This window comes from Rissa tridactyla, chromosome 4 (genome assembly GCF_028500815.1).
Source record: "Rissa tridactyla isolate bRisTri1 chromosome 4, bRisTri1.patW.cur.20221130, whole genome shotgun sequence".
Classification (NCBI taxonomy): domain Eukaryota; kingdom Metazoa; phylum Chordata; class Aves; order Charadriiformes; family Laridae; genus Rissa; species Rissa tridactyla.
Genome location: NC_071469.1, coordinates 34,172,520 through 34,198,234, shown reverse-complemented (window position 1 = coordinate 34,198,234; position 25,715 = coordinate 34,172,520). Strand labels below are relative to the sequence as shown.

The 25,715-nt window shown below is 36.8% G+C and overlaps 1 protein-coding gene across 2 annotated transcripts in view; it reads right to left on the bottom strand.

Annotated features, from left to right (window-relative positions):
• Window positions 1-25,715, bottom strand: part of PRKD1 (protein kinase D1) — a 135,380-nt gene that overhangs the window by 57,558 nt on the left and 52,107 nt on the right. For both annotated transcript variants that reach the window (XM_054198673.1, XM_054198674.1), the window contains exon 2: window positions 9,154-9,292. In XM_054198673.1, the coding sequence (XP_054054648.1) occupies window positions 9,154-9,292 (139 nt within the window). The remainder of the gene's footprint in view (window positions 1-9,153; window positions 9,293-25,715) is intronic.

The following is a 25,715-nucleotide window of genomic DNA, read 5'->3' as shown; positions in this document are numbered from 1 at the left end:
AATATATTTAACAGCACAGACGTAGGAACCTCTGCTAGTGACCTGCTTCCACTGTGAAAACAGCATATATTTCTGCTCTTTGTTTCCTAAGTCATAAATAGTTATCTATCCATTTGAGCATCTATTCTCCTCTTTCATGAAAGCATAGTTTCTTTAGGAGCCTTTGGAAAAGAAAGTGTTTGTAGGACTTCTGGAAAACCAAGTACACTATCACAACTGAACAGAAAACTTGATATTTTCATTAAATAGCACACCACTAAACTTAAAATGTATTATCTCTGAAAACTGGACAATTAAAGGTGTACAATGTAAGAGGTCCAATCTATTAGCTAGAGGTGGAACAGTGAGACCTCATAAACAGGTCCTGCCCTGAGAGAAGGATGTGTGTGTATTTGTACACATGAGAAAACTCATCTTCCTTACCAATAGACTTCTTCCCAAAATGTGATTTAATTTTTTATAAATACAAGATGACTTTGTTTATGATTACCAATTAATCAAGCTTTAAAATGACATCTAAAATATTGACATGAGAGAAATTACTCATGTTCAAAAAGCTTAAAAGCATGAAGGTAATTTTGTTCCTATGAAGAAATACACTGCTTGCTTTCTTGCAAATCCACATTCACAAAATCTTGCAATTATTTCAGATTTTCATCTGCTGAAATAATAATTAAATACAAAAAACATATAGAAAGACACAAGGAAGAATAACTAGCATGGCCTGTATTTCTGTAAGAGCACTAGAAGCAAAGTTGGCACATTACCTGCTTCCCTACTAACATTTTCCTGTCGCATATCATTTTACTCAGTGTGTACTGTTGATGATGCAGCCAGAGAATATAAGGAAGTGATGATGTTGAGATAGGATATTTATTTTTTTCATCCTAGTTTTACCTACTCCCTCCTGCAGCAGAAAGAAAGGAATGGAAGGGCAAGGACAGGCGAGGAGTTCAAAAAGATTACAAATACGAATCTTGAAGTCTGTATCCAGAAGGTAACAACATTTTAACACTTACGAGCTGAAGAAAAGACAATCAATCAGACAAAACATAAACAAAGAAGGAAAGAATTTTAAAATCTTAAGAACTTCAAACACAAAGTCATCTATCTGAAATTCATGATGCAAGAACGACGTAGGCAAATGAACAGCAAGGGATACAAAATCAAGCCACTAACCTAATCAGCAGTGAGCCTTACTTCTACAGAAATAAGAAAAAAGATGACAGCTAGAAACAATTCAAAGGACATAGAGGAAGAATAATTTTAAAAGGTATCATCTTGGACAGGGTAGAGAAAAGACAGGAGTATTTCTTAAAGACACCAGAAAAAGAGGGTGTTAAGGTAGCCATGAAGACACCAAGAGAATGATGTTTTTCAATCACAACAAAGCAAAGTCACAAACTATGAACAACTACGTAAGCACTATAAAATGATGTTCAAAGATACAACATCATCAGGAGCTGGAAGTCTGAAGGAGCGGGCAGTCAAGCTAACATTACAATCCAATTATATGTTGATATATAGCATTTACTATAACTGCGTAGTTATCCAAGGCTTTTACTCAGTTCAATATATTTTATCATATACAAGACAGTATAAGCTGCACTGAATCCAAATAAAATGTCAGCATCTAATGATCAGATGGTGTACTGTCTATGTGATATTAAAACAGAAACAGCCTCTTAACAAAAGCAGTGGATCAATTCCCACCCTCATCAGCTCAGCAAGAGAACGCAAAATAGCTGCTATTTGACTTTCTTGCTTCAGGAATCCTGCCAAGCTGAGCACAACTGTTCACAGCAAGCAGATGAAGTACATTCCACTAATTTGCACAAGATGCTTACATTTCATCATCTGCCTTCCAGTGGCTGGGAAAGATCTCTTGCATCCCAATGTAATTTTGCCCAAAATAGACAGAATTTTTATAAGCAAACTCATATTAAAACTCTAAATATAAAATTGCTTTTTGCTCTATATAACATAAAAAGACTTAGCAAATTTACATAGAAGTTTTTAATAAACTTTCATGAACAAGGTAGAGCATAGGACATGAATTATGTTGTCAAGAACAAAAACCTGGAGGTATCCAAAGTAATTGTTTCCTTCAAGGCCTCAAAAAACAGAAGACAAAAAGAGTCAGAGTACAGAAGTATAGAGCCACAGCAACTCTCATTTGTCAGCTTGTTCTACAGAGTCAGCGTATGAAGGACTGTACCTCTCGATTCTTAGTATCTCTACATTGGTGTTAACTAATAGCAGTTGAAATAAATAATTTTTAAAGGCTAGTCAAAAGAATAACAAACAGCTTCAAAAACTATAAGTTAAGCTTAAAGAAGCTAGCTTATCAGAGCAAGCACATGTTCAAATCTACTGTGAATTTTATATTATATTTTTTTGGTGATTCGCATTGGCATCCTTCATTTCATGAGTGGAACATGAAACTTACCTTTGCACAGATCCAGTTGAAGCTTGTAGCCCGTCTTAATCACATCAAGACGGAAGAACACTTTTCAACTTAAGCTCACCTTACATAAAATTTACTTCCTTTTCCTGAGCAAACAGTTAAGACTGCATCTTAGAGAGAGACCTTCAAAGATGCAACTTTCGGTTCCTCTTCCTTTCAGTGTTTACGACTGACTGGCTGCTCATTTCAAGCCGCCTTTGATTATAGCTTTGACTGCAACTTCTGTACCTTGCTTCCTGGTTTGGGCTGCCTGCTAATTTTTGAGAGTATTCTAATCAAAGGGAACCCTTCCTACGAATAGAACATGATAAAAATCCTTTCTCCAAAGATTCAGATCCTGTGGCAATCTGAAATGCAATTTAACCAAGTAAATGTCAGGTTCATTGAACTCCTTAGTGGAGATTTCCACGGCACTAGTAAAGGACTTTACTCTTCTGCGCATCAGGAGACCGTTTCTTCTAATATTTTGAAGAAGAAACGAAATAGAATATGCACAGCTAAGAAAACGGCAACATGGCAAGCGATACGTTACTGACAGAATGGTATTAGTGACAGTGTTCAATGAACGCCCAGGAGTATAGGCTAATAAGTCAACTGGGTTCAACATACAAATTTGTGGTTTTAAGTAATACATTTCTGACATACCCCTGTATCTCCTATACAAGCACTATCACAATCCCATGTAGTCAATGGAAATAAAGTATTAAAACAGGTAATATTTAAAAGACTACATAAAAGGAAGAAACCGTGTAAGAGGTGAAAATAAAACTGTATTTATGAGGGCTACTAATGCTCATAATGAAAGTTCCCTTTTCCTCTTTTAATGTGCGATTGACTGAATCTGTAACTCAGCACACCCTTTTGCTTCCACTCTCATAATAACGCCCGACTTTCCAGTTCCAAAATACCAGAATCTATATTGGCACTGAACGGCAATTCCTCTGGCTGACTGCAATCGCCTGTGCTTATCTCCTCTGGAGCAGTCGGCAGACAGACACACAACATTTGTTCAGCGAGTTACGCAATTCTTACACTCCATTAAAATCCTACTGCATAACGCACCAATGCAAAATGGAAGTAATAGTGTTCCTTATGAATATAAAAGCAGAGCAGGTGCTCCATTCTGAGCTGATTAGATTTCTTGTGTTTCACCAGAAACCTCTAGCTCTACCACAAACTGTTTCACTTATATTGTATGACATCTGCAGGTACAATTTTCTTCCCTAAAATGGACTAAAGTGCTTCAGCTACAATGAGCAACTCCTCTCAACTATAAATTTTTCTAGATAAATTTTCTTATTTTTCGAGGACCTGTAATAGGAGCTCTAAACCAGAAGATGATCAAATTTATTATTCCTTAAACTGTCAAGAACAGTACGGTAAGAAAAAAAAATATTCATCACAGGTTGTCCAGCCTTTATAAAAGACCTTGTAATTAAGTAAACTACAATGAAAATTAGAAAACACATAGTGTTTGGATAGGAACTCATTGTATAACCCCATAGCACTAGCACTGACAGTTCAGCTTTGTCTACCCTGACCAGTATCGACATGTGCAATAAAAAATGAATGCAGCAGATCAGTATAGCATTTGACATCAGATATCAGTGCCTCAGGGGATGCTTACCCACAGCACGTGGAGTTTTCAGCAGCAAAGCTGTAGCAGTAACACTTTGTTCTACTGCCTCTTTCAGACATACCATTGAAAAACAATTGCTGTAATATACCTTGAATTTACAGACCTTTAGAATGTATATTCTGTTCAGATATTTGTAATGTAAGCTAAAAATAAAACACTTCAGCCAGTTCAATGTTAGCATCTGAACATATATTGCTTTTTTTTTTGTCCTCCCCACTGCTCAAATGCTCAATATCACCAACCGTGATTGGCTCAAGGCCAATCTCTCCTGTTTTCAGATGGGTTTTTCCTCCCTTCAAAATAATTTTTCAAGGCATTTCTAAATTATTAAGCATCATGAAAAAAAAATAATCTTATGGCTCTGTATTTAGGTAGCCTTTTTCTTTTTAATTAAAAAGGAGCGATAACCCACCTTCCGTTAATTTGTGACGCACTATTGCCAAAATCTATAATAATTTGAAACTATGTCTGAATATATGTCAATAAAAAACTGCCTGCATTAGTTCGAATACTTCCCTGAATATTACAGACTGTTTATACAGTTTTTTTCTGTTCTCCGGTGTTGCAGAACTGGGCATACTTTCATTCCCTCCATGACGCAGGAGTTTTAACACTGCGGAAATGAATTGCTGCTTTTAGTTAAGGCTTATCTATGGGAGGACACTGATGCTCTTGAGCGTTTATGGAGGAAATGCATTTAATTTCTTGTACGACTTGAGACCTGACTGAAGGCTTTCATTTGTAAAAGTCTAACCATCAGTCATGCCATGACGTATTACAAGCTTCATTTGCTGTCCTCTGCATTTAGAGAGAAAGGAAGTCTTCTGAGCGCAGTGCTGTCCAGTGAAAAACAGATGAGTCGAACTAAATCCAGCAATTTCTGCAATGTTAAAGTTCCTGTGCAACTGGGGAAGGAAACCATTCCCAATGCTTTACTATTAGAAAAGGTACTGTGTGGCTGATCTTCTACTTTTGCTGTAGTGTTTAGGAGCTGATAATACAGCATGTCAATATAGAAAACACGTCTTAGCAATTATTCTTCACTGGGAACTCCTGCAGTAGGACAGGACGAAGATTGAAAGCAGACACAAGTTGATGAAAGCTGGGATTCCAGCTTCAGGAAATCACACTGAGGAATCTGGTATGACAGTGCAACTGAAAAGGTGCAAACACCTGACCCACCCCTTTTCTCGGTTTTCAGCTGTTAAACTCCTTGAGGTATCACCAACTGATGACTGAGGGGTCTCCACTCCTCCTCCTCTGGCAAACCTCATGTTGTTGCCAAGGTTTCATAATAAGATCTCTTTACATGGCTAGGTAGGTAACAACTGGTTTTGTCTGGAGCTTTTTGTTTGGTTTGTTTGTGTTTGATTTTGGTTGGGTTTTTTTGTTTGTTTGTTTGTTTTTTAATAGCTGATTTCAGTGTTTTATTAAAAAATCACCACAGTGGGTCTAAGAAGCAGCTTGCATCAATTAACTACATCACTTTAAAACTCCCTGTGTGCAACTGTACTAGCAAAGAGGCATTTGTAACCTACAAAGGTAAGTCACATGAAGATGTATGAGGAATGAAATGATACTTCTTGCTGAACTCACACCATTGTAACTGGGGAGACAAAAAAAGACCTCAACTCCAGAACTATGTGAACTAGATGCTTCACCAGTCGTTCTACATGAAGCCCCATATAATTTTTGGATTATTTATTCAATTCATTCAAGATACAACAATTTTCTTAATCTGTGAATTTCCTGCATTAAAATGACTTTCTAAAAGATTTGGATGCCCTAAATTCTCTATTTTCTTTTTATTTTTTTTATCCCATCATGACACACTGCTACAGTTGCACAATTTTTTATACAGTCGATGCACTTGGTGAATTGCAAAAGAAAAACAGTCCATCACAGAAATGCTATAAATCAATAACAAGAAGATAATAAACACATATAAATTTCTTTCACGTGTTCATCATAATTAGAACCACATAAAATGATACAGTTCATCAATACTGTCAACAACTGTATAACAGAAGTATTAGGGAGCGTATAATAGTGCACTCTGAGGATTTACCTTTAGCTAAAATTTGGTTACTAGAACACGATACAACAGTACTTTGCGATATTAAAAATTCCAGGCCTTCAGCCATCAATGTATACGCTAATTTGGAGGGCAAGAGGAAAAAAATATACAGATCCTTGGCAATTGTAGGTACCAGCCACAGGTTGACACAGTGCTGGTTTAATATCTTTCCTCTAAATATTGCAGAGTTGCTTATGCTTCACCACTTCTGTGGAGAGATGCTTCACCTAAAAAATAAAACCATAAATCCCCTAATTCTCTTAAACAACATAGTTCTCCTTTATCACTTGCAAGTACTGCATGAAGTGCTGCTCTTAAAGACTTAAACAGCTACTTGCCCAGTTTTAGCCAACTGGAAGATAGGTGGTCTCCATTTCAAAAGCACATAAGCAGTACATCAAATAAAGCAACAAATTCCTTCCTGATTTTTTTCCACCACATCTGATTTACTGATCTGGAGTGATTATTTTCTGTGGGAAATATGAAATAGAGATTACTGATATCTTTTCAAAAGGGAAAAATTTGTTTCCTGATGTGGAAAAGATGAATGATGACCTACAGGAATGACGTGCATTATTCCTTATGGTACTTCTTCCTACTCTAATCAAAGAGTATCAAAAAGGGTAGTATACAAGAAAACAGTATTTAAAAAACTCAGTTGGCTTAGATTATGTGTCCTAACTCTTGACCCCACTCTTTTCAACATCCATTAGGACTCTGGCTTTATCTTCACTAATCCTACACTCTTCTATAGATTCAACTTCTACCTTTATATGACTTACGCATCTCCCTATTTTTAAGCATCTTTCCAGAGGCTCTAACTGCATGTTCCAACTGAAAAAATGAAGTGCTTCAGAATCTTCTATGTTTTATTTATGAAATACTACCTTTATGTCTTTACAATTCCAGCACTCACTCTACTGTGTACCCTTGTAAACTTTGCACCATTCCTAGTCACATACCTCATCCCTTCTTACATCTAAGGTTTTGACAAGTCCTATTGACACCTAATGGCATCCCCAGACTTCATCTATATTCCAGTCACATAATTTCTGCTCATTTCCTACTTCAATTAGAGTAATCCACTCTTTATAGTCACTCTGCTGACCAAGCATGTTCCTTAAATCCATTTATTATTCCATTGCCTCCAAAATTTGGTCTTTCACCTCATGATTCACTCAGACTACACCTCTTCTTACAACCCTTCACCTGCTAGTCACCTTCAGACTATAACTTTCATTGTCTGTTTTTGCACTTATATTCTCAACCTATCTCCTCTGAGTCCTTTTGTACTTCATAGGATCTAAATAGTTATTTTCTTTTGTTCTACTTTTTCACCTTCCACACCATCATTTATACCTGTCACACAATCAATAGCCCTGTACAAGAAGCAACTAGCACTTCTCTCGGACAACCATCAATAAATAATATATATTTCTAGAATTTTATTTACTTCCCCACCTAGAATTTAAGTTTTCCCCTTCCTTTCCTAAACAATTTTAAAAATAAACCATGTAAGGAGTGAGACCAGCCCTGGCAGGCACTGTTACGCAAGGCTTTGAAAAAGCAGTTACTCTATTTCCAATGGACATTTTTATGGCGCTTCATAAAAGCTAGAAATCCTTACTTTAAAAGGAGCTAGGTCACTGTTAGCAAGAATGATCTTCACAATTTCTCCACAGGTAATTATGAACTGACTGCACCAACTAATATAAAAAAGTATACTCCATCCAATTAATATTAAACTGTTGATACTTCATGTAAGATATATGAAGACCAATTCTAATTTTCAAGCTAGTCCGTTAATTAAGTAAATGTTAAAATATCTGTTGTATTTTGTTGATTTCATTGTTACTTAACATTTTGCTTCTAACGTGCTTCTTTGAAAAGGGTTGTGCTGCCACACAGGATGATTTTTTCATAGAATCACAGAATCATAGAATTGTTGAGGTTGGAAGGGACCTTTAAGATCATCGAGTCCAACCTTTAGCCTACCCTGACAAGAGCCACTTCTAAACCATGTCCCTAAGTGCCCCATCTACCCTTTTTTTAAACACCTCCAGGGATGGTGAATCCACCACCTCCCTGGGCAGCCTATTCCAATGTTTAATAACCCTTTCAGTGAAAAAATGTTTCCTAATATCTAATCTAAACCTCCCCTGACGTAACTTGAACCCGTTTCCCCTCGTCCTATCACTTGTCACCAGGGAGAAGAGGTCAGCCCCCATCTCTCTACAACCTCCTTTCAGGTAGTTGTAGAGGGTGATAAGGTTTCCCCTCAGCCTCCTCTTCTCCAGGCTAAACAACCCCAGCTCCCTCAGTCGTTCCTCATAAGGTTTGTCCTCCAGACCCCTCACCAGCTTTGTAGCCCTTCTCTGGACACGCTCCAACACCTCAATGTCCCTCTTGTAGCGAGGGGCCCAAAACTGAACGCAGTACTCGAGGTGGGGCCTCACCAGTGCCAAGTACAGGGGGATGATCACTTCCCTAGTCCGGCTCACCACACTATTCCTGATACAGGCTAGGATGCTGTTGGCCTTCTTGGCCACCTGGGCACACTGCTGGCTCATATTCAGCCGGCTGTCAACCAACACTCCCAAGTCCTTTTCTGTTGGGCTGCTTTCGAGCCACTCTGCCCCAATCCTGTAGCGCTGCATGGGGTTGTTGTGACCCAAGTGCAGGATTTATAATATGTAGATTATACATATTTCAAATGACTTATTAACCTGTTGCTTAACTAGTAACATGGACAAAATAAAGGCTGTTAAAAAGTATACAGTGCAATAGGAAAAAATAAAAGGAATTAATAGGCATAATATGCCCGTATACGTCTGCGAAAAATTTTGACAACATAGGTGAAAGTCCATACAAACAAAATCTTCTTTTTCTTGAATCCTAACTGGAACAAAAATACTGTAGAACTTTTTGGTTGCAAAAGCTTGACAGTAATTTTCACTGTTTTTTAGTTACCTGACAAGACAACTTCAACTAGGTCTCCTTCTTGAATATCTGCAGCTGATTTCACCAACTGGAGAATGTTTTCAGACGTAGGGTCATGGCGGAAGAGCAGAATTTTGTCGTACATTCCGTAGAAACCACATTCAGGAAACTGCAAATACAAACCCATGAGAATTTACTACACTGTAAAATACAATTAATATAATTAATTTTAAGGGCAGAGTAGTCCATGCCTCAGACTAGTACCAAACAGAACATATATATTTTCATATATGACAATATTTATCACTATATTCTGAAAAAGTTTTCCCCCCAAGCAAGTAAGATCATTTGCCTTCCTTGTCCTCTGTGAGCAATGTGGTATCTACTAGGAAACGAGAGAGAAATAAGCGCATCCCTTAGCCACTGCTGATAACTTTTCAAAGACAAGTTCCTGAGCAAGGTGATCTAATTAGACCCTCCTGGAGCAGGTGTTTGGACCAGATGTCCTACGGATGTCCCTTCTAGTCTATATTATTCCATGATCTCTCCCCAGATTAGTGACAAAAAGGAGGCCGGAAGAAATATATTTCAGCTCTGTCTAAGATGCAATGCCTAAATGATAGCTCATTGGGAAAAACCTATTTCTTGAGACTAAAGTTACTAGACACCTACTACCGTAAGTTACTACACACATAAAACCACATTTCCTTGAGCACCTTTATCATCTACTAATTAGGAACTGAAAGAACTGGCAATCTATTACCAAAGTTTGAGAAGGTTCGCACCAACATCAGCACGTGTACTTCTGAACAGGCATCACAATTACATATATAAGAGATATATATTTGTAAAACTTCTCTAGTAATCAGTTAACCATTCATATTCACAATCTCAGTCAAATGAAGAGTCACAGTAACAGCAAGGTGTACTTTACCATGTTCATAAAGCTGAAAACGGCTTAGTATGTCATGTTCAAGTTTCCAAAATATTTCTCACTGATGATTACCAACTCTATGTGTACCAAAAACCTGCTCTCTAAAAGCTTGGTCTGTTGCCTTCTAAAACTGTTATGCGTGGGTTTATTCTTGTTAAGAGGAGCAAAAATGGTATTTTCTATTTTCATGTTCCTCTGTAAAATAATGAACACTAAATAACCTAGTTCTGTAAAAGATATGCATTACCATAGTCAAAACTTACAGAAGCAACACCAGGTGGAATGAAATTAGTAAAGATGGATACCAAATTTTTGTTTATTTAAAATAAAACTGTCATATAGGCCACACTTCTAATGGAGTTGTTAGCCAGCCAAAAGTCACGTTTTCTCATGAAATAACCAGTGAAGTAATGAAATGCTGCCCTATTTGGACAATTCCACTGTGCAGGCACCTTCTACTTGCTTCATACTCTCCTTAGAAAAGTGCCTTTTCCTATGAAGCAAGGAATCATTCTTGATCATACACAGGCAATATTATTGGTGCCTACACATCAAAACCATTCAATGTTTATTCAATTACCAGAAGACACGTTATATGAAGGAATCATATTAGCTTTAAGTTATGTTAAAAGTTTACGAAGAAGGTAAAACGGCACAGTTTTGGAAAGGAAATTTAGACAAAACTGATTTTCATTACCCAAGAACGCGAATCCACGTGTTGTTTTGTCTTCCTGTTACTCTATGGCTATATTTTAATGCTAAAGTAATATCCTCTATCATCTTAACTGAAGGGGAAGAGGAAGAAGAGACTTGGAGTTCCAGTATAATTGAAATCAACTCCTAAATATAGCAACAACAGTAATGTTCACCTAAGGGAAGAATTTCTGAGAAACAGTGAAAATCCTAAAAAAAAAAAAAAAAAAAGTATCATGGAATATTCTTAATTTTGCATAAAGACAACATAACCTAGATGACATTTTCTCCCACAGTCCCAAATGTGAAGGTAAATACTTCAAGTATCACATACTTAAGATGCAGTAAATATTAAGGATTAAAACTATAAAAATAAGCAAAATGATGTTGAAGGACCTTAATTCTCAATTTGTTTCCAAATCTCATTAAAACAATAAATTATTCAACCTAGTGCCAAAAGGATTTTTCTAGTTCAAGAATTAATTAATTTCGTGGCTTAGATGTGAAATAGTTACTCTAGCTTTTAAAGAAATTTGCTTTACATTAAACCTAAGTGTGAGTGAATCAAAGATTTCGAGAGATGTAATCGGAACTGCAATTATCCTCTTCATCCATAGGTGTGCTATCATGGCCTAGGTAATAGAAAAGGAGATGACACAGGCACTAATGGACACCTGAGTGTCCTACAGACTCGTCTAACCCAGCAGCGCTGAGCTGAACATAAAAGCCTGCTGGAGCCATTCCGATGCCTGCGTCGTGGATCTCCATGGCTGGAGAAGCTCTTCTTCCCTCACTCCAGCCCTTGAGCTGGCAGCGGGCAAATTCACTCTTCTCAAACATTTTAAATTTAGAACACGCATGAGAAAGTAATCCCACTGGGATTATAATTTTAATTAAGCAGATTCCTACCTTGATACAGTATGCAAGCCTTATGACATGTCATAAGAGAGAGAATTTCCTTTTACAGAAACAGTGAAAAATTTAAAATATCTTTCAAAATGGGCACTGCTGGTCTTTTTCAAACACTGAAAGAATTTTCTCGTTTCGCTGGATTTCAGAGATAGTACAGGCATTTCCCTCTAAACTCACTATGACTTAAATTGTTTGTTCTCTCTTTATATTCCCATTCCATTTGCTCTTTTCAAATTAGCTCAATTTTTTCTACCTTTAAAAGTATTTGCTATATTACATGTATAAACATGTACTTTGAGATATCCTTTATTATATTCTGTAGAGAAAAATAAATTCAATCACAACATTTTTTGGTAAATTATATACAAGAGTTATCTTCTGGGTTCGAGTTAGTTTTCCCCAGATAAACTACTCTCATGCCAAGAAAGCCATTTTGATGGTGTGATTCTCCAAATACAACATTGTGTAAGGACCAACTGTTGCAACAGTGACAAAAATATTCCCTCAGCTAAGCTTATTCCTGCCAACAATAATGTTGATATGCACAAACAAAAGTAAATAAAAAGCAGCCACATTGCTTCGTACTGCAACACTATAAATAGCATTTATTTTTGCCAAATACAGGGCAAAACAGGAAATTCATATATGTCGAGCTACTTAAAAGCTAACTAAAGCTAAGCTAACTAAAGCTAAGCTAACTAAAAACTAATTAACAAGAATGGCATTGGATCTAAATTCCCAACACTAATAAAAGCCCTTGTTTTGGTATAATAGCTACATAAAGTGGAACTACCGGGAGTAAAACGGTCATTGTAATTCCTATAATAAGGAAATAGAATATTTCTGTAGGAATCAGAAGAGTGGAAAATTGTTTACATGGGGTTCAGAAAAAGAATCTATTTCTGGATGCTTAACAAGGCATCAATAGTCATTAAGACAACTGTCCAACCAACACCCTGGTTGCCTACTCCAAGTGTGGAATAAAATACATCTTCTTAAACTGCTTTCAGTGTGGTTTAATCGAAGGTACATTAGTTTACAACTGAAACAGGACAAATTACCTTTACAGCATAATAACTTGTTAAACTGCCACAGCTTAGTTATGTATTTTAGTTTGCATATTTTCAAGATCAGCCCTCTAACATGATTTACATCACTTACAAACAATTTTGTGTTCCAGATCAGGCATTTAGCAAAATTTCTTTATTAATATGTCTATCCACAGTCTTGATGTTGTTATTTATTAGATAATTTCCAGTATAAAGACAAGAAATACTGGACAGCATGCTTTTAAGACACCTGAAACTACAAAATATATTTGGTGTAGGAATGAAAAGTTCAGCACATCTGAAAAGAAGTTGAAAATATGGTTTGCCATAGACATTGAAGTTCTGGAAAAGCTGAGAGTACTTTTTAATAAATTTTCCAAACTTGTACTTTCAACTTTGTTACTTAAGGTCAATTTATGAGGGATGTGTAAGACCATTAGGAAGATATATCATGTTAGATATATCCGTCATAAAAAGGAAGGTTCTTTAGCCTAGACACACACAGTCCCTGTCTGGGATCCGGGCATAAATGGTTGCAGTCTTAAAATACATAAAAGACCGATGCCGATAACAAGGGAACAATTTGTTTCTCCTCTGCACGGAACATTAAGGATTAGCAAATCTTAAATACAGGAAGGTGTACAATACAGGGAATTAGACTGGGGACAAGGAAAGCTTTGCAAGGGTAAGAATTTTAAAAAAGATCTTATTGTTTGCCTAAGAAAGTGAAGGTCTATTACTGGAGGGGTTTTTAACACAACAAAATCAACAAATGTCAGGAATCTGAGAGCTGATCTTTTTATGTTGGGATAGAAGGATAAAGTAGATAACCTCGTATGACCCAACGATCATGATGCTGAACATCTAGTACAAATGGGGACAGTTTTGATTAAAATGTATGCCTAAATGTGTATTACTAATTTTTATAGTATTTATTTACTTATTAAGTACAAGTCTCTGTCCGCAAGCAATGCTAAATTTTGCGTGTGCCTATCCACAGTCATATTAGGTCAAAAAAATGCATGACATAGCACGACTCTTCTTGATAAAACTGTCATTATCATACAGAGGAAACTGCATTACAGATCCACAGGTTTTGTTCATTAATTTACTAAATCAAAGGTAATTTAATAGGAGAAAGATTTTTGAAAAATTAAAATATAAACTATCCCAAGATGATGTACAAGTACTAGCTTTGCTGTAAGAGCAGTTAATGTTGTCCAGCCTCGCTATGTAGATGCCATTCATTATTATGTTTATATCAGTGCAATAGCACTGTATCGTTCCCCCATTCTATATTACTGGTAAACAGCCTGTAATGTACCACAGCGATATCGTAGTCCACTACGGGAAAACTATTTTGAAGGCTGCATCACATATAAACTACTACCACTCTCAAAGCAAACTATTATCTACTCTATAACATCCTCTTCTGCTAGAAAGGAAATGCAATATACTGTTGTTCATCATACTGACAATGACATTTTTAAAAAATTAATTACTCTCACAAAGAAACAAAATTCTCACAGTAAATAAACTGACTGTTTACCAGGCTTAAAATTTCAAGGAAGATCTGGATTCTGTGCCCTTTACAAGGCTGCACTGAGTTGACTTACAATTTGACTACTACTGATCAGCGCAACTATTTATAAAGCACATACATATAAGTTTGCAGGATAAAAGGTTTCAGTCATTAGTGTAAAATAGCATTCATGTAGACAAACAATTATGTCACAGTAGAGTCAAATTCATTTCAGGCAGCTTGATTAGGAAAACTTGTAATTTAGAAATCATCTCCCCTTAAAATCAACTTTCAAGGGTGGCAGAAGGCGACTGAAGTTTTAGCAAGATGATGTTTCTGGATCAAGCTGCAAATTATTTCTTACTTGTCCACCTTAAAAAGAAAAATTGAAATATTCTATTAACAAGACAGTGTTCATTACTGTTGCTTGTAGTGATTACAAACTTATTACAATTCTAAATACAATGGGTTTACTGTTGGCTAACAGTGATTTAAATTTGTTAGCTTATTAGCTTTAAAACTATTAATATTTACTGAATGTATGTGCAACGATCATTCACAGACTGTGAATACCACTTTAGTGCTACTTTAATCAGTCACATCTCCACAAGGAATAAAATGTATATACACACTTCAAGGGGTGTGATTACCCCAAGGTTCACTTCTAAAAATTTCAACAACAAAGACCTGAATGTCAGTTTTCAGTATTCCCACTCTTGAATTTTCAACCATGCTGGTCTCATATTACGCCAATAGCTTCTTTTTAAATGTACTGTAATATTACCACAATATAAGTGTATTATTTGGGAAAAGCATAACAAGACTTTTATTCTAAACACTGAGCCTTAGAAACCTGCTGTCTAAACATTCATATAAAACATGTTTCATATGATATTGTAGCAGCTTTTATGGTAAAAAACAGGAAACACTACTAGCATTTGAAGCCACCCATAAGCAGACTGAAGTTGTGTGCTTCTTTCATTTCCTGAAAATATCACGTAACCGTTATCTACCCATAAGACTTGGAAAAAAATTAAGTGTATATATATATATATATATAAAAAAATTGCTTTTTCAGATGAAAAAAACTGCTGGTCAGGATCTCAAGTAATAATTTGGTACTTCCCAGGTTGCAGGCACTATGGCAGCAGATTATCTATAAAACACAGGGCAAAAGGAGGCTCGGCATTAACCTTTCCCCAGCAGATATCAAAGCAGAAGCAATCATTGAAGTGTTTTTATCCTTAGCAACTGTAAACATCTCAAGAAAATCCACCAAAATATTTCACCAATAACTGTACTGAAGCCAAATGATTATGCAAATTCTGGGTTTTCATTTAAAAAGACTTCAAGTGATACTAGAAAAAATATTGCAGACTCATATTAAATTTCACTAACTAGAACATGTAATTCTAAGTATTCAGTAATTCATTTAATCCATTATCCGTTGTATCAGTCAATAATTTTAATGGCATGTGTCGATGCACGTGCAAACACAAGCTGAACTACGTATGTCCATAACTGTACTAACAATTGTTCTCAATACAAGGATCAAAGACAAACTGCTGAAAAAAAAAATTGGTGGTATTTAAAAATGTGTCCAACTACTGTGACAATCAAATGGTTTTACTCTTAAAGAAACAGAATTTTCAAAGACCTGATACACCTAAATTGTAATGTATTTCCAATATGAACTGGGAAGCTTTCAATAATTAATAATAATTAATCATATACATAGTTATTTGATGGAGAAAGTATCTGGCCTTCCTCTTTGCCGTAGTAAAGCACAATTTCTAATAGAAATTAACTAAAATGAAAGGTGAGATTATCTAAAGTGAGACAACTCTCTCACCAGTTTGTTTTAATAATCATGTGTGTGGAAGATTAGCACAGTAGATATCTCAAGTGAAAAACTGATAAATAAATATCTGGAAGAGCTGGAAAACGCATCCTCTAAACACCGATATTGGTGTAATCCAATAGTTGAAAAAGTGTGTTGCTGTACTACAATTTTGCACATTTCCTGTAAGGGATAGTTTCTGTTGCTTTATTCTAGGAAGTAATGGGAGTTCTTTTTAATTTTTTCAGTCCTCATTGACTTTTTTCTTCATATTAAATTGAACTATGTCTTTTTTAGTGATAACTATTTTTTCCTTCTAAACTAGTTAGATTTTTGCAAGCCTTCCTCTAACAGAAGTCTTGGTGATTACCATAACAGCAACAAGAACCTTGAGAAAACCTGGAAGTCTTTGACAGCACACAGATAACACTCCACCACATGCAGGACTGTGGGCTAAACAATGTCTTCACAGTGTGGGGAGAAGTTTAGTCACACTCAATGTTTGCTGACCTAACCTAACGTGCTAAAACACAGGTCAGGTTGACCCAACCTAAACAAGGTTGTTGACCTAATCCTAACATGTTTAAAAATAAATAAATAAATAGTCTTACATTAATACAACTGTTTCAAAATAAATAACAATGCATTTTATTTTTAGAAGTCAGGATTTCCTTTCTCTACAGAGGTTATAACACTGCAAATTCACGATACTGAGAAGCAGAGAATTTTTGGCCAAGAGGACTGCCTAAATTCTCGCTTAATTGTGGCAGTCATTATTAACTCACTTGCAAAACTCAAGACACTGAGTTTGGGACCACTGTTCTGCTAACATCGATCCCAGGCTACCCAGGGAAGTGGTTGAGTCACCATCCCTGGAGGTATTTAAAAGATGGGTAGACTTAGGGCTTAGCCATACGGTTTACTCATGGTTTTTGTCAGTGTTAGGCTTATGGTTGGACTAGATGATCTGAAAGGTCTCTTCCGACCTAGGCAATTCTATGATTCTATGATTAATGCCACATTTCTCTTTCCAAGGCAACTCGGGGACCTCAGCAGAAAGGCTCTCATAGTTCCCATATACGTTCTTTGTGCAGCCCAACACTGTCCACCCCAGTACAGAATTATGGAGTTTCCTGTGAAACGTTTAGGAGAAGAACGTGACAACAACCGTGTCAGATTGTTGACAGGCATCCATTTATGTAGATGCTTCACGAACAGATTGCAGTTCTCACCAAAGGGGTTGAGAGCTGGTGCAGAAATTTTCATGCCCTCCAGGGAACAGGCAGAAAGAAGATGATGAATCCCTAACAAAATCAAGTATTTTTCCTAGTTACTAATCAAAAAAGGATTAAAGATAGTGACTAAAGAGTCCCTTGCTCACAAGCATTCACTGTTTCTGAAGCTGAAGTCTTACTAATTTTATGCCCTACACATTTCCCACATGTAGTGGGAAAATAAACTCCTAATTTAAGAAAGATGAAAAGAAACCAATTCAAGAGCCAATTCTACACATTATTGGGGGGAAAAAAAAAACAACAAAGAAACAAACAAAGAAACAAACAAACCCCAACCTCCCCCATTTCTGTGACAGTCTACCACCAGATGTGCTCCAGCTATCTCTGAGCAAGCATTACATCCATTCAGGAGACTCAGTCAGGTACTTAACTCAAGAGACTACACAGGCATAGAACAAGTGTCTTTTTACAGATTGCACAACATGTAAACTACTTACATGCAGTCAAAGTTTCTGTGTATGAGGTAAGAGATCTAGACAGATCTAATAAAGTTAAGAGATCTAGAGATCATTCTCACTTGTTAATACCTCTACTCTTCTTCCAAAATGCACTTCATTTCCTTCAAGATAGATGTCAGTTTAGGTAATTGCTTAAACATTAACTTAAAACTTTTTTTTTTTTTTTGCAAAGAAACAGAAAACTAAACAGCTCTACTGTTTCAATTAAAACATTCCCAAATATGTGGTTTCCTCGTGAAAAAGCAGAACTCCCTTATGTTTAGAAGTTCTGAAAATTACTTATTCTTTTATTCACTCACAACATTAATTCTATATTCCAGGAAATACAGCAAGAGCCATTTGAAAAATACTTGTAAAGGGCTCTCTTCTACTGAATTTGATAGAAATGTGAATGTTGTTTTAACTGTTAGAGGCATGTTGGTTCAACTTTTAGTACTAACAACTAGTTTGCTCCTTGGTCAGTTGCCTATTTTACTTCCATTTGTTAATAACTGGGATCCTTATTAATAAAGGATAAAGAGACAACACCAAATAACAGGATTACTGGGCTCCCTAATCCTTTAATGAATATAATCAGGAGGAGATTATAGCAGGAGAAAAGGCTGAAGGCGCTTATTTTGGACACCAGTTCAGCATGAGCACACAAACCTAGAACAAGGCCTGCACAGGGAGTCAGATGACTAACTTACCAACAAGAACTTATAGTATCATGTTATACACGTTAATTCCCCATTCAAAATGTATCTTAGAAAAGCCAAAATAGTAAGAGGAAACTGTTCAGAACAGCCAGTAAAGAACATTAGGACAGAAATGTCTGTAAACGATTTTATGTAAATTTAGCATCTCTGCAGATCACAGTAACGTATGTGATGGGAGGTTTGGGATTCATTGTCCACAACACCCAAAAGGATTTTCCTTGCCAAATACCTGTTTGGGGATAGGAAAACAGCACGATTTTATTTTTTTTTAACATGACATAAGAAATTCCAGCTTTATATTTATATAGTACTAGAGATATATATAGAGACTTCTAGATAGCAAGCCACTCAGGAAGAGGCCATTTGGGTTTCTAGGCCTTCCTACCTGAAAGTTTCAAAGCTGGACTGTACAATTTTTCAAACAGAGTCCTAATCATTAGGCTAGGACAAAATCACCAAAGAAACAGAAACCACTGAAAGGTGTACGGGATCACAAACAGATCACAACAGAAACTGGACACCTAAGAGATTAAAACTAAAAAATCCTCCTGGGAGCAAAGGCCTAAATTAAGATTCCCCTCCCCAAACATCTTGTCAGCAATATTGTTTCTTAACAAAAGTGCTTGTAGCTGTTGTGTTTCCATTTGCATGCAGTATGTTCTTTAGTAACACTTAGGCACTGAAGGAAAAAAAATTGCTCAGCACACTCAGGCATAAAGATTTAACGTATGTTTAAGTTTTCTGTGAATCTAGGAACACTTTCACAGAACTAGGAAAATCATTTATAGAGAAGCACATGAATAAACCTTAAGCTTAGTTAATTTTTTTAATCGATTTCAAAAAGTAAATGCACTTAACACAGAAATTGCTGGGTTGCAAAAAGTATATGTCTCATACATACAGAAAAATAATGTTCAAAACATAAAGTTGATAGCAACAGATATAAATAGAAACTTAAGAGTTGTAGAAAACCACTAAGGAAAGCCAGAAGATATGCGGAAGTATTACTGTCAGCACACTTAAGGCACATTAAAAGTTTTGCTACTACTTTAGGAACAAAGAGAACTGTAACAATTCTACCATCGATAAATATTTATCAATCACTTTCCTTCCACCGACCCCCCAGCCCCAACCCCCGTTTTGGGAAAAGGCAGTACTAGGTATTAAAAATGAAACATTTTCTATTCTAACACCAGTTTGTTTGGATGTTGAAGAGGACTCACTGAAGCTGCACACTTATACTGGCACATCAAAAAACTTAAAAGCAAAATTGAAAGAGCTGTAAAGTCAATGGTTGGGTTCCGGAGCAATCAAAAGGAGGAAAACTAACATGCTGCTTTTTAAAAGGGGAAACAGAGCTACCTGCATAACTGTAGACTTTTCAAAATAATGGAACAAAAGATACACGGTTCAACAAATGAAAATATGAAGGACAGTACTACCATTTCACTACCACCTTGTCTTACGGAAGAACTAGATAACTTGGCAATGTAAGGAGGGGACTGCACAAGCATAACTTAACAGCAACACAGAGTCAGACTTTGCAAAATATTGGCTGGCCCCTGGAAACAAGAATGCAAGGTGCTCGGATATAACAGGGACTCTATTCTGAAAAGCAATGATGAAATTTAGCTAACGTAGTGGGTAATTAGATGAACATGCACTCTTAGTGAATTGCATTTGCCATAACCTGGGGAATATCAAAGAAGCATACGGATTTATTACCTCTGCTTTTGGCACTGATACAACTGCAACTGGAATTCTGTCCTCATACCTAGCATTTAAAATTCAAAAAGACTAGGACACCAGAGAAAGGATTCATGGAAGAATGATAGAATAATTAAGGAAATGAAAGACATGCTCTCCTGTAAGTGGCAGGAGGGGATTAAACTGTTTAACTTCTAAAGGAAGGTCAGGATGAGATTTGATAATTTTTGATAAACATCAGTACGAGAAAGTGAAATCTGATTATCTATTGATTCATCTGCCTTGCAGACAAAGAAACAGAAAGTTCCAATTTCTGACAGGTGAGGTTATGTAGAATTAGACTACGCAACAATCATTTTGCTGATCCAATTTCTTTTTTTTTTTTTGCTTATTTGAAGTAGCTAAAACAAGTGCTCACTGAAAAACAAATATGGTAGTGCTATTTCCACATTATTGGATTGTTGTTTCTAAAAGAGACACTCCGTTTGAAAAGGAATTAATTCCGACAGCTCCTATGGCCTTTCTTACCCAAAAAAATAGAACAAATTACCGTAATGCCATACTCTCTTAATCAGCTGCAACACTCCCAGTCAGGCTAACAGCTTTCTTGTGACTCTTCTCAAAGCATCTTTTTCTTTTTTGTTTAGTTGCAGGATGACAAAACAGGTATCTAATACCTCAGCTATCTGACACTATCCTACCACTCGATTTTGGCATTGGCAAGACCTCTAATGTAACACTCTTATCTAGTTCTGGATGCTTAGAGATAGTCTAAGGACAGCACCAGGGAAAGAGTTCTGTAAAAAGTGATGTAAAAGGAAAGAGTTGAAGAGCTAAGCAATGATTATGGGAAAGAAGATAGATCAAAGTCTTTGACAGTCTTTAGTTCTCATAGTTACGCAGCAAGGATACAAAGGGAATTTAACTTAAATATTAATTAAGGCTAGTTTAAAAACTGGCAATGACTTTTTGGGGTGGCTGTGGCATCTCCGGCACTGGAGGTTCTCAGAACAGGTTAAACAGAGAAGGTTACAGATAGAGCTGATCTGGACTTGGAGAGGAGGAAGGCCTTTTGGGTCTTTCTACCCCTGTGTCTACAACTTCCGTCTTCTGAAAGACACAAGAAAAAAATTGCTTGCAGTTTAGAGTAAGAAAAATAAACTATACAAGGCACATTCCTACAGTTTAACGTTCCTTTCTGTAAGTCACATTCCTGTGACTTTCCTTTCTGATTATCTGAAATTCCCATTGTAAGTTCAGCTGGATAAATACTTCCCCATTTTTTATTCTGAACTGTTGTGTAGAGCTCCTCTGCAACATTACAAAGCTGCCACATTTCGCAAGGGAAGTTTTTGCATCTCAGTGTGGGTGAATACATGTCCACCCCCACTGACAGTTTATTTGACAGTTTAATTTCAGTCAGACCTATCTGCCTCAAGAATATTTTTAAAAATCAAGACAAAAGTTGCCTTAGAGTTTAATATATTTGGGATGTACATCTTAGAAATCATCTAACAGATGAAATGAACACACTGTCAACCCTAAATTCCTGCATGGGTTTGCCCATCTTCAACTCTCCACTCTCATCTCCCAATACTTGTTTAATTTTTCCAGTACAGAATTTAACACTCACTAAATCTCATCTGTTCTCATACAATGGGATCGATATTCAGCAGTATTGTTCTCAGGGCCAAAAAGTGACTGAAACTCTTCTCTGGCTCTGTCCTTCTGATGCTCCTGGTGCTAAACACATTGTAAATCCTTTTGTGAATACATATTGACTTCATCATGCTTCTGAAAATTTAATTTCAGGTGCTGTCTCCTGCCTGCTTGCAAAACCAGTATCATTCAATGTATTTTTAAAAACTCTTCTTTAATGTACTTTTTATTCATTGTGCAGTGCTACAATTTTCAGTTGCAGAACCCTGTTTCACAATTGATGCTGGAATTTTAAGAAAACATGGTGGGTGGGGTTTTTATTTGAGTCATCTTCTTAACAATGGCTTAAACATGGCCATAAAATAAAGATATAAGATTATGATATTTTTTTTCTTATTTAAAGTCAGAACTGTTAAATTATAAATGCAGCAGAAAATACACTTATACTGAGAACAAAAAAGGTAAATCAGCTCCTTGAATCTACTGGTTCACCGGGTAATTTCATATAGAATACCATATTAAAAATATATGGCTTACAGAAAAGAAATTATGGCTTCCTGCCTTTTATAAAGAAACTGAAGTCTTTGGCACAAGCCACAATATTTTGAAGAGCACTACAAGCAAAGTCAAAATTCTGTTCCTGCCAGGGGAAAGGCAGCTGTCACATTAAACTAAGAAAACTTTTCAGACCTTCATCTAGCATGTAAAGAAACCCTTCTAAGTTCTAATAACAAACGAGTCATTGTAAAATAATCTCATTTGCTTGAAGTCTCAGCCATTTGGCATCCAGCCAGCCGGGGGTGAAGAGCCAGACACTTAATACACAAAGTTCCTAGCAACTAGAAGTCTGCAGGGAGCAGGAGATTGTATTACCAGCAGCTGAGTGAACAAGACCTCAGATATTACAGAGGAATACACAGAATACAGAGGAATACACGCCTTAGTCTTTTGCGATAGATCAGAAGCAGGAAGGCAGGCAGAAAGTTCCTAACCAAAGAGGGCAAAAACCTTTATGTCATGTAAACTGCATGACCCTACAAATGTGGAGTAAAAACGCTAGGAGACTAACTTCTAACGAAAGGAAAATAAAGGGAATGACATGGATGGCCGCATACATCACCATTTTAAAACCTAGTAACTCAGTTAAGCTGTTTGAATTTTCTGCTCATTGCTAAAGACAAAAAAACTTTTGAGTTTTGTTGGTTGAACCTTCAAATCCTCTCCCTGCCCCACTCCCTCTCTTTCCTTACACAGCAAAAGAACGAGGCAAGTAAAGTGACATGTAACTAAAAATGAATAATTCCATTTTTTCATTCAAATCCAGTGGTGCTTAATCCATTTAGCTCTGACCGCATTCATTTTTCTTGAGTGCTGCAGCGAGCCACAAATTCTCAGTGTGCACCACCAAGAACAGACTCCTGGCTGGTTCAGGATTCAGAGAATATGCCAGAGGCCAAACCAAGACAGATCAGCTGCAGCAGGGGCTTCTGCTCTATATCCTTTACGCGTGATACTTCCCCAGCATTTCCCATGCCCAGTATTGAATGTTCAAGGTGCTCCATACACAAACATCTACATCCTCACTACCCACAGGCAACCTAACATCCTTCGCTCCACCCAGCTCCCAACATTTTTACCCACTCCTCAGGCACTGAGGGGGTCACTGTGATCATAAGAACATTTAATGATAATTTAGAAACATAAATCTAAGTATTTTCCCATGGTATGTTCAACTGTTTTGATTCTCTACAAATAGCAGCATTCTTACTATGCGTCACTAAATCATGAAATAATGTGCTATTAAGATTATGACAAATACATCCCTCTCTTGCATCAGATCCTTTGCAACTGCAAAGAGAAAATTTAGGGTTTTTTCCCTTGCAATGTTTATGAAAGTACTTTAGAGATAAAATTTGTGCTTCTTGAATGGCTTCTCTTTTTTCCTCACAGCAACGAATACTTTTACTCAACTAATTATGTATTAGCAGCAGGTAATTTCACCTCAATTATTTCTTGCCTCTAAAACCGACGCGTGCACAACTGTGTGAGAACAAAGCTATAAACATTTCAAATAAGCACTGATCTGAGTACAGCGATCCAGCATGCTATCTGAGCTGCCAATATGTATGGCTTCAACAATAACAAATGGCATTTCAGAAGCCTAAAGCAATCACCAACGACTGCCTCATGGGTCATGTCACCTTTGATTCATGTTACGCAATGTACCATTAGAAGCATACGTTGATCATTAATTGCTATGCTCCAACAAGGTAAATAGGCACTTGAAACCGGATATAATGCAGATCAATCTGACTTTTTGGAATTTTCAACAGGCTAAAATGACCGAGGCCATGGTTTTTAAAAGCATCTGTAATTACTTTTATGGACGGCAAGTTAAAATTGACTTTTAGGCACTAGACTCTCTTGGTTCACATTCATTTCTTACTGTTGTGCTGACCATTTGCAACCTGTACGCCACAGTAAAACCTACGACGTATTAAGAAAGCTTCAAAATTCAAATGGAAATAATGAAATACGTAACTCTCTGTTACGAGGATGCATGCAAAAAGAATTCTGTTCTGTACAATCAATTATATTTTCCTCACCAAATGATTCACTAATAACATCATTTCCACCATTGTGTCACCTATGCACAGAAGAAAAAGGGGGTTTTTATTATTCACAAACAAACTTGAAATCCAGTAAAATGAGAACAAGAAAATCAACAAGTAGCAAAAAGAAAGCTTAATGAAGCAGAAAAAAAAGTCTGTATTATTATGCAGAGTCAAATCTGAATATAGACCAAATTATACTGGGGCCAGAAACAGTTTTGCATGCAGATGCAGATTTCATATCCAAAAACAGGTGTACATTCAAATTATGCGCAAGTTTACATTGTGCATATCGGTTTCTGACCATTCCCATTCCCGCCCGCTGGTCCTTCTTTGGACCTATCTGATTAGAGACTGCAGATCATCTTAGCCCACAACCACAAACCTGGTTGTAGCAAGAACCTCTGTTTACAGCCTGTAGAAGTCTGTGCAGATAATCTCCTTCAGAAAGCCAAAAAATTCACTACTCTGAAAAAGTTACATTTCAGAAAAGCCATAACAACTGATTATTTCTCATGACAGAGCATGAAATACAGATACGCAAGGTAGGGCTTCTAATCTCAACCACTTAAAAGGTAATTAAATAAGGAGTAGTCTAGAAATCTTCTTTGCAACTGTTTGGTTTTATTGTCTTGTGAAGGGAAGAAAAGAAAATGTTTAACGCTCTTTAGTGCAACGATAATACATCCATCGTTCTTCGACATCTCTCAAAATCATTCCAAGTTGCAAACTTGCCTACATTTTGCTAAACCTCTTGTCTTAAATCCAGGCCAGTTCCTTTTTTTGCCCTGAATTTTTTACAGCCACAAAAGTGGAAGAAAATGACCATTCTGCAGTGGTTGTCTCAGAAAAAATAGTCTGTGTGAGGACAAATCACCAGTAGCTCTGTCTGCATACTGGGTTTAAGAACCAAAGAGCCCATGGCAGCTTTCCCACACCACAGCAGCCTCCTCCTCCCTTCCCCCTGGAACTACAGCTGGCTTTGAGAGAAAAGCACTCACCCAAAAGCCCACACCAGAACAATGGAATCACCTGATCCTGAATGGAACTGGTTGTATTTATGAAAGAGCTGAAAGAAAACAAACAAACAATCTCCCCCCTCCCCGTCCCCCCCCCCCCCCCCCCCCCCCCCCCCCCGTCCCTCATCCCCACCCCCCACCGAACTATGATGTTAAGAGGAATTTTTAAACAGAAAGAGAACTCTTCGCACTGG